General features: G+C 35.8%; 1 protein-coding gene across 1 annotated transcript in view; it reads left to right on the forward strand.

Moving 5' to 3' along the window:
* Positions 1–10,070, forward strand: part of LOC306844666 (N-terminal EF-hand calcium-binding protein 1-like) — a gene marked incomplete at its 5' end in the record, with an annotated part of 37,203 nt that extends 27,133 nt beyond the window's left edge. The window contains 7 exons of the mRNA XM_079376968.1: positions 3,026–3,147; positions 4,666–4,745; positions 4,832–4,885; positions 5,133–5,245; positions 6,391–6,468; positions 9,702–9,793; positions 9,954–10,070. Of these exons, the coding sequence (XP_079233094.1) occupies positions 3,026–3,147; positions 4,666–4,745; positions 4,832–4,885; positions 5,133–5,245; positions 6,391–6,468; positions 9,702–9,793; positions 9,954–9,982 (568 nt within the window). The 3' untranslated portion in view covers positions 9,983–10,070. The remainder of the gene's footprint in view (positions 1–3,025; positions 3,148–4,665; positions 4,746–4,831; positions 4,886–5,132; positions 5,246–6,390; positions 6,469–9,701; positions 9,794–9,953) is intronic.
* Positions 10,071–10,975: the final 905 nt, after the last annotated feature.

A 10,975-nucleotide genomic window follows, 5' to 3' on the forward strand; every position in this document is an offset into this window, starting at 1 on the left:
CACACATTTGTTTTTGTGAAAAGTGGGGAGATCCCATAGGTGTAATGGTTTTTATACTGTACAAACTGTATGTGCTATTGCCCTAGACCTCCTGTGAGGGCTAAACTTAGCCCTCACAGGAGACTGTGCATTTCTACTTTCCCTAAAAAAACCTCACTCTGTATGATTTATAAGCGTTTTGAAAAGTGGGGACATGGGTCAATGTCCTGAAAAGTCACCTTCACCTGGTAATACCTGTGTTATACCTGTGTCATTATACAAATTTATGTCCTCATTTGTCACAAAAACATGCACGCACACACACAAAACACACACACACACACACACACGCTGTAAGCAAAACGCTTCTTCTGTCTTGCACTCCTAAAAATAAAGGTTTCCGAAAGGAGTTCCAGTGACACCTTTGGAGAATTCCTCTTACAGTTCAGATGAGAGGAAACCCTATCTATCTATCTATCTATCTATCTATCTATCTATCTATCTATCTATCTATCTATCTATCTATCTATCTATCTATCTATCTATCTATCTATCTATCTATCTGTCTGTCTGTCTGTCTATCTATCTGTTTGTTTTTCTGTCCAGCTATCCGATTTTTTTAAATGCAATCCTGAATGGACACAAGCCTGCTTAGAAGAGCTGTACATTCCTGTGCTGTCTTAGAACAACCTTGTATGTCTTTAGACATCATAAGCACTTAAAACGGTTCTCCTGTGGTCTCACGGGAACCTAAAAGTGTTCTTCTAGGAATGGAGGGTTCTGGTTCTTCAGAGGAAAAACCCAGAGGAACACAAAAATGGCTCTTGACATGAAGAAGCTTCTGTGAACCGAAGGTGCTGCAAGAATGACTGAAGATCCTTTATTTTATTAGGGTGCAGTGTTTGCTCGCTGAGGGATGTTCACCTGTCTCAGCATTTAATATCTATGAGAGCGAGGGGAAGAGAAAGAGGGAGAAACCCAGAACTGATGAACAGAGAGCAGCAGAAGCAATGTAATGTTTTCTTCATGATGAAGCACATTTGTCTTGTTTATCTGTAGGGTATTCTCCTCATCACGAAGCAGCTGTCACAGAAACACAACAGTATTCTCCGAAGAGCTCTTAATGCGACAGAACAACAGGAAAATGTTTGCATATGTTTTTGTTTGCTACTAATCGCTCAATAAGTGAAAGAACATCTCTTTGTTATTTCTCCCCGACTGTAATTCCCATTTGTCAAACCATTAGGAAGATTTCATAACACGGCTGCCTGCACAGTTCAGCGGGTTCCCATAAACAGCAACGAGAGCCCAGTTTATCTAGTCCTGGTGAACATAAGAATCATTTCTTGATGTTATGGCCTCAGGATTACAGACTATTGATTGACATGTTTTTCCTCTTGCTGAGCTTCAGCAGATCCTTTGTTCACTTCTTCATTGTGCCATTTTTACATAGGTCTGTACTACCTGCAGTACACATGAATTAGCTTTCACAATTGTCTGGATGACCGTTATGGCATTGTGGGGCTAACCTGACCGTGCTAGAAAATTGTGGATGACATTTTATGTAATACGGCTATTTACATGTGTAATAAAGAGGAGAATGGTATTTACACTTCAGCAAGATTGCGAATATATTGCTTTTATTGTACAGTTAGGTGAACAAGAATTAAGTATTTAGTAACTTACATTCTAGACGTAATATTACAAGTTATTATCTGTTTTTGTTGGAAAATAGTTCCAAACGAAACTGGAGCAGAACACGTTTTTTTAATGGTTCAGCTGAATGAAGGATTTAATGACACTTGTTTCATTACTGAATGATTCAGAGTGAATTGGTTGAATGAATAATTCAATGACTAGTTACAAACTTGTCTCATTTCTCAATAATTCAGTGTTATTGAAAGAATCAGCTGAATGAATGATGCAGTGTCTCACTTCTAAAGACACTTGTTGATTCAGGGTTGTTAAAACGAATTGGATGAATGACTAATGAATTGATTCACTCATAAAGACATACTCGTTAATGATTCAGTGTTGTTGAGTGAATCGTTGAATGAACGACTCAGTGACTCAGTAAAATCACTTGTTTTTATTACTGATTTATTCAGTGTTGTTGAGTGAATTGGCAGAATGGACGATTCAGTGACTCACTCATTAAGAGACTTGTTTCGATGCTGAAAGATTCAGTGTTGTTGAGTGAATCAGTTGACTGAATGATTCGGTGCTCACTAATGCAAAGAGGTGTATCTATGTAACAGTTTGTTCTATAAAAACTAAAACTAGTCCAAAGTTACTTAATATTATGTTATCTTGATGCATTATTATTACTTTTTCTCAAGGTATTTTTTGCAGAAATTAATTTTGTTGTTTAATTAATGAGAATAATAAATTATGGACAGTTGTATAATCGTGTTTGGTGCTGTGAACACCTCATTTCTGTTCTTGGATACTCAGCTTGTCTCATAAATCAATCAGTGCTGTATATTTCAGCCAAATAAAATTTCTCGCAGCTTCAGTTTCATACTGAAAATCAATACATATGCAGATGATATCCGCTGAAAGGCAGAAATCTCTAGCTTTTCCACACGTTTTTGAGTCTGTGGTCTGTTACATCAGAAATGTGCGCTGGAAGGGAACATTGATGGTGATTATAATAGTAGAAGTGGGTCAACAACAGCCTTGAGAGAGACTTCTGACTCATGTGAACATATGTGTGTGACGTCAGCAGGGTTACAGCCTTGACAAGGTTATTTTCATTCAATGCTCATCAGTTCTTGAACGCAGAAGTGCAGACGCCGTGTTCTTTCACTTAGCAGCTGCGCTTTGTCAAATCTGCCCTCCGCTCGGCTGCTTGAACTGGGCACGATTAAAGACATTCAAGATATATATTCGCTGAAAACAACACACAGTGAATGCATCTAGTTTTAAGCACTAAATACTGAAAACAGTGCATATACAAACACATCAGTTTCATATTTTAAGCACAAAACATTCTTTCCAATGTTCCAGAAGGTTAACAGAGTGTCTGTGCTGTTTTTCTCTGTAGGGTTGAAGTTAAGGTCCCGGAGCATCTGATCATACAGAAGAACAACAGAAGATGTGGCCGTCGAGTGCAGAAGAACATGTGTCTGTCCCCAACTGATCCGTACTCGGGCATTCTCACTACCGGTAACACACACACACAGACACACAGACACAGACACAGACACAGACACAGACACAGACACAGACACACACACACACACACACACACACACACAGACACACACACACAGACACACACACACACACACACACACACACACAGACACACACACACAGACACACACACACAGACACACACACACACAGACATAGACACACACACACACACACACACACACACAGACACACACACAGACACAGACACACACACAGGCACAGACACGCACACAGACACACACACAGACACACACAGACACACACACACAGACACAGACACACACACAGACACAGACACACACACACAGACACACACACACACACACACACACACACACAGACACACACAGACACACACACACAGACACACACACAGACACACACACACAGACACACACACACACACACACACACACACACACACACACACACACAGTATGCACCGGGCATCATTGTTATATTAGTGTTATTTATATATTATTATGCTTTATTAATATTTTGCAGTAACTTTTTAAAATGTATTTATTTATTGGTTTGAAGGTTTTATTTTAATTTTAGGAAATATGGAGCTCATACTCAAGGAGGAAAAACACCTTCGTTTTATTCAGAGACTCAAACTGAGTAAAAATATGTTATTTGGTACAGATGATGATATTTATATGGTCAAAACAGTTAGAAATTCTGATAGCTTGTCTTGTAAATTAGTAAGATCTTTATAACAGTATGCATATAGATAGATATTAGTATGCATATAGATATTTAAATGCATATAAATATCAGTTGTTGCTCTATATCTCCCAATAATATTAGTTAGTAAGATTTGTTTTTTTCAGGTTAATATTTTATAATTTTGTCATATATTTTTAAATATCACTAATCATGTTTAATTTATTTTTATTTCTGATTTAGTTCAGTTTTAGATTTATTTTTTTCCATTTAGTAATTTTAGTGTAATATTATGCAATATAAATATTAGGTATTTTAGTGTAATATTATGTAATATTTATAAATTAATTTTATTGCAGCATATTTTTAAATAAAAAAGTGTTTTGTAGGATAACCATAGTTCTTCTTTTTCCCAGAGTTGTCCTGCATGGCTGAGGTTTCGAAACTGCCCAAAATGTCTTGGGTTTTGTGTTTGTTTCCCTTTTGACCTTCTCGCTACAGTCCTCATTACATTATTTGTACACGTACCTGCATTGCTTTGACCATTCCCTGTAGATCACTCCTTCTCTCTTGCCACGATTGGTCGATTATGTACAATGCCTTGCATGCTACTGGTTAAAGTACTTTTCAATGCATTCAGCAAGTATGAAAACAACAAGAAAAAGTAAAAATCCAGACATTTCAGGCAATTTAGAAATCCCAGCCAGGACATGTCTGTAAAAAAAGAGGGCATACGGTCACACTATTTTAAGTTAACAGTAATAACTGTTAGTGATGAGTGGAGTTGTGTACTGAGTGCTGGTGTGTGTTGCGTCTCAGGCGTTACCGTAGATACAGATGAGCACTGGTGCTCTCAGATCAACAGACTGCAGCAGCTCATCGACAAACTGGAGTGTCAGGTGAATACACTGAAATATCCATTCACGCAGAATAATCTTTCTGTCTTGAGCATGTAAGCCAACTTTCATTTGCTTTTCATTTTTAGAGTCCAAAGTTGGAGCCGCTGAAAGAAGATACACTGGCCAGCACATACAAGTCGGTGAGTGATCCGATCTGCCGCTTGATAAATCCAGTCCATGCAACAAGATCCTCTACACTACACTACAAGCACACATTCAATGCACTTTGTATTCTAAAATCATTACATCATACACGAGTGAATAAATAACGACAGATGCTCAGATGTCCAGCAACACTCGCATGTTCTGCGTGAATCTCCAAGCTATAGCTTTAGTTCTCTGTCCGGTAGTCATCTGATGGCTGTGTTTCTTTCTGCTCTCGTCTAGAACATTCTGCTGGTGCAGAGACAGATGAGCGTGACAGAGAATGATCTCGAGGAGTTCCAGAAGGCTCTGAAGACCTACGCCGACACCACCACCAATCAGAACGACAACCTCCAGTGAGAAAAACACACCGCCAAATTATTATGAAGATATGAACCATAAGATAACGACTTTAATCCTGTAAAGCCTGACATATTATGAAAAAAAAAACGGTTTTTGAAATAGAATAGTTTATTGAAGACAAACCACCCCCCCCCCCCCCAAAAAAAAAACTTGTTTTTGTTGAGATTCATATTTGATAGCAAATTTTTTTTTTTTCATTTTACACTATTGACACACTATTTCCTTTTTTTTTTTTTTGATATTGTGCAGTTGCTTTGACACGATTTACATTGTTAAAAGTGCTATATAAATAAAGGTGACTTGACTTGACTTGACTTGATATATCAGGCTTTTATGGCTCATAGTGAGAATATGGAGGAAAAAACAGCTCAATTTTATTCAGAGACTCAAACTGAGCAATTTGGTGCAGATGCTGATATTTATATGGACAAAAAGTAAGAAATTCTGATGCTTGTAATGTAAATCAATGAGATCTTAATATCAGTACAGCAGACACTGACATAAATGATATAATAAATATCAGCGGCCACTCTATATCTCCAATAATATGTCTTAGTAAGTTAAATGATCCAAACATATAATGCAATGCTGATTTAGAGATGAAGAAATAAAGATGTGAGATGTTTTGGAGGCTTGTGAAGATCATTCCTCCGCTGAGGAACAGTGAAAGTGAAGCTTCTGGAAACAAACGCTCCTCAAAAGATCCTGATGATCAGATTTGAGATGCACTGATTTTTTTAGAAAAAAAAAAAGATTGATGGAGAATCAAGTAAAGCTGAGCTGCTTCAGTCCAGTAAGTGTTCATCTGGAAATATTACTACAGTTATTCTGACATTTACTTGATAACAAAAGATTTGAGATATAAAGCACAAGCTGAAGGTTGATGTTTGTACAATTACATAAAAGATCTTTTGGAGGAGATTGTGTGTGACGTTTAACAGTATCATGTTGATCATTTAGAGGCCTTAGAAATGTGTGTATCAAATATTAGGCTTCATAGGGTTAATATACCCATAGCTGACTGTGTGATGAAACTCCAAATTTGGAGACTATAAAGACTAATGACTAGTTTTAGTACCAGAATGTTCTCTCAAACACTGATGCACTGATTCTTGGTCTCTCTGTTTCTCTCGTTCAGTGTCTCCATCCAGAAGCTTCCTGAGAAGAGCTGCTACATCATCTATGAGTTCTGGCAGGACCGTATTTCCTGGATGAGGTGTGTGTGTGTGTATGTGTGTGTGTGCAGCAGCGTAATGATTTGGGGAGTCAGTTCAAGGGTCTTTGGAAATCAAATCCTAATCGAGTCTATTTTTACGAACACAAGACAAGCACGGTCTCGTCTTCAGCCTCCTGCTGCAGTCCTTCATGGGCAGAAGCTCCTGCTGGGTCCTACATCTGTCTGGGTACATGGATGGACACGGTTCTCTTCTGTCCACTATTACTCGCTGAAACCTGAATATCTTGAGTAAAGGAGAAATCTCCAAATAAATAAGGAGTGTTTGGGTTTGATGATGTGCTGATGGATGGCCTTGTGTTGATGTTCATCTTTGTGATGCCAGAAAGCTGTGGAGTCGTTTGTGCCGTTTAGATGCAATAAATGCACTTTTTGGACTGGAGAAGACGTTTCGAGTTCTTAAAGTCTCGGGATGTTTTCATCAAGCTCTTATCCCAGGTGAAAAACAAGTACACTTCCATAATGTACTTAAAGTGCTCTATTTTCGTGCACTAATTTTGTACTTAAACTAAAAATGATTCTTTAGTACTTCTTAAGATAAATTTAAGATCATCTAAGTGTACTCAACTGTGCTATATTGGAACGCCGTGAATATGAACTAAAATGCACTTTTAACATACTATCTCTGCATTTAAAAAATGTATTTAGTTACCACTTGTAGTACACTTGAGCGCACTAGTGTATGAAAGATGGGTTCAAGTGTGCTACAAGTGGTAACTAAATAAAAAGAGATATGTTAAAAGTGCATTTTAGTTCATATTCATGGCGTTCCAAAATAGCACAGTTGAGTACCCTTAGATGAAGTTTATCTTAAGAAGTATTAAAGAATTATGTACTTGTTTTTCACCTGGGATCTTTCAAAATATCTAGTAAAATGTGATTCCTCAAGATGTGAGTGTCTATGTTCAAAAGGTTGGATCAGAAGTAAAATTAAATTAATGCTTTTATTTATCAAGGATGCGTTAAATTGATCAAAAGTGGCAGTAAAAACATTTATAAAGTTATAAATATTGTGCAGCACAACTGCTTTCAACATTGATAATAATCAGAAATGTTTGTTGAGCAGTAAATCAGTATATTATTATGATTTCTGAAGATCATGTGACACTGAAGACTGGAGTAATGATGCTGAAAATACAGCTGCAGATCACAGAAATAAATTATGTTTAATAATATATTCACAAAGAAAACAGTTATCTTAAACTGTTAAAATATGTTTTAAATATTGCTGTTTTTTTCTGTATTATTTATCAAAATAAATTCAACCTTGATGAACATAAGATAATTATTTCAAAAACATTTAAAAAATTTGAATTGAAAAAATTCCAAACCCTTTAATGGCAATGTATGTCTCCATTATGATGTATGTGTGTGTGTGTGTGTGTGTGTGCATGTTTATGTGGTTTATGAGGACACAAATTTGTATAATGACATGGGTATGACAGAGGTATTATAATATGAAGGTGGTTTATGAGGACACTGCCTATGTCCCCGTAATTCAAAAGGCTTAAAAAACATACTAAATGGTGTTTTTTTGAAAATCTAAAAATGCACAAAGTCTCCTGTGAGGGCTAAGTTTAGGTGTAGGGTTGGTGTAGGGCAATAGCACACACAGTTTGTTCAGTATAAAAACCATTACGCCTATGGAGAGTCCCCATAAACCACAAAAACCAACATGTGTGTGCGTGTGTGTGAGTGTGTGTGTGTGTGTGTGTGTGTGTTTATGCACCTCTGTGTTCTCAGCCAGATTGTTGAGGGTCTAACGAGACTCATTTCAAATTAGCAGATGGCTCGTCTAATAGCACACATTTCATGAACACACACGCTTATCTAGAAGATTTACACGTGACATCTTGTGTTACTTAATCTCATTTGTGACGCTTTACATGACGCCGTTGTGAAGTACATATACCTCATGTGTGGGTCTCATCTGCTCATTGTCTTCAAAGATCTAATTTAAGAAGTAATCTCAGAAATAAAAATGTAAATTATAACTTGCAGTGAATAATACTGCAGTGTAATTATCTCCTGTGGAGGGAGTGTGTGCACTTGATTGCTTTAATAGATGGTGTGTTTCCCTTATAAAGAAATAAAAACATCTTTAAAATTCTGGGATTGGTAAGATTTTTAAATGTTTTTGAAATAAGTCTCTTATTGCTCACCGAGGCTACATTTATTTGATCGAAGTACAGTGAGAACAGTAATATTGGGAAATATTATTAATATTTCAAATAAGTTTTCTATGTGAATATATTGTAAAACGTAATTGATTGCTGTGATCAAAGCTGAATTTTCAGCATCATTACTCCAGTCTTCAGTGTCATATTAGATGATGCTTAACAGTAAGGATTAGTTCACCCAAAAAAGATTTGCTGAAAATGTGCTCATCCTCAGGTCATCCAAGATTAGGATGAGTTTGTTTCTTCATCAGATTTGGAGAAATGTGTCTCTGCATCAGTGCCTCATCAATGGGTGCTCTGCAGTGAATGGGTGCCGTCAGAATGAGAGTCCAAACAGCTGATAAGTTAACATCTTGAGAAGACAAATGTTATGTGTTTTTAAAAAAAATCCATCATTAAGATGTTTTTTAACTTCAAACCGTTGCTTCTGGTTAAAATATGAGTCTGTAATCCATAATAACGCTTAAAAAGTCATCTTGTGTGAATCAGGAGAGAAATCTGCACAGATCAAGCACCGTTTACAAACCAAAACAGCTCTAAACAAATATTTATTTGATGTTGATTTTGATGTGAGAGACAACAGAAGATGGACCTTTTCACTGGAGGAAGTGTTATTATGGATTATCGTGTTTTAGCCAAAAGCGATGGTTCAAAGTTAAAAATATCTTAATGATAGATTCGTTTCTTGCAAACACGCAGCTTTTGTCTCCTGAAGACATTAACTGATGGACTGGAGTGGTGTGGATTATTGTGATGTTTTTATAGCTGTTTGGACTCTCATTCTGACGGCACCCATTCACTGCAGAGCATCCATTGCTGAGCAAGTGATGAAATGCTACATTTCTCCAAATCTGATGAAGAAACAAACAAATCTTTCACATTTCATTTCCGGGTGAACTAGATGTAACTCAGAACTCAGCTAAATCTGTTGAGTGCTGAAAGAGCTGGCTATTTTCATCTGGAGGATGTTGTTGATTATATCATCTCATAATGTGAGCTGGATTGTTTCTTCTGACGTCTGTCATCTCTCTGCAGTTATTTGCAGTCTGACGCCAGTAAGATGTTCCAGCGCTGCATTATAGACATGCTGGAGGATCCAGAGATCGTCTCCACGATGCTCATGCCAGGTAAGAGCGTGCGTCATTTATTAGTTGTGTTGTTTAAAGCTAAATGCGTCTGTCTCAGCCTGTAGGCAGAAGGAATTAAACACGAACCCCTGGCTGGTGATCTTTAATGAGGAGTTATGATGCTTCATCTCTCTAATATCTACCTGTTTGTTTCTCACAGCGTCCTGGTGGATCATGACAAACAACTAACAGCAGCAACAAAACACCCTTCACCGCCCACCGCTGAACCCCGATCTGAAACATCACCCCGTTGTGTCTTTGAATTAATAACTAGACCTAAAAAATATCAGATGAATCATCTGTACGTGTGACACACACACCGGTTTTGTGTTGCATTTTATAGATAGCATCTGATGTCTGATAGTTCACTGAAAACAAAACACGGTACACAGGGTTGTGCATCATTCAGAACTGAATTCAGATGCTTTTACATTCCAGTTCAATTTGTGAATTTGAATTGAATTTGCAAACAGGCAGCAGAAATGTTTAAATTCAGAGAACATTTAAAGAAATGCATATAGATGCGGTAGAAGTATTTTAAACCATTTATTTCATTATTTTATTATATTTAATTCTTGAATTAAGAGAAAATTTTAAGAAATTCATATAAATGTTATAAAAGTATTCTAAATAATTGATTTAATTATTTTATTATGTTTCATTTTTGAGTTATTTAATTCTTGAATTCAGAGAAAATGTAAAGAAATTCATATAAATGTTATAAAAGTATTCTAAATAATTGATTTAATTATTTTATTATGTTTCATTTTTGAGTTATTTAATTCTTGAATTCAGAGAAAATGTAAAGAAATTCATATAAATGTTGTAAAAGTATTCTAAATAATTGATTTAATTATTTTATTATGTTTCATTTTTGAGTTATTTAATTCTTGAATTCAGAGAAAATGTAAAGAAATTCATATAAATGTTATAAAAGTATTCTAAATAATTGATTTAATTATTTTATTATGTTTCATTTTTGAGTTATTTAAATTTTGAATTCAAAAAAATGTAAAGAGATTCATATAAATGTTGTAAAAGTATTTTTAAATAATTTAATTATTTTATTATATTTAATTATTGAGTCATTTCAATTTGATTAAAATAAAATGTATTTTATTAAAATAAATTTTATTTAATTGTATTTTAATTCTGATTTAAGCTACTTTTCATTGTATGGGC

Source organism: Barbus barbus, assembly GCF_936440315.1.
Source record: "Barbus barbus genome assembly, chromosome: 25".
NCBI classification, from domain to species: Eukaryota; Metazoa; Chordata; class Actinopteri; order Cypriniformes; family Cyprinidae; genus Barbus; species Barbus barbus.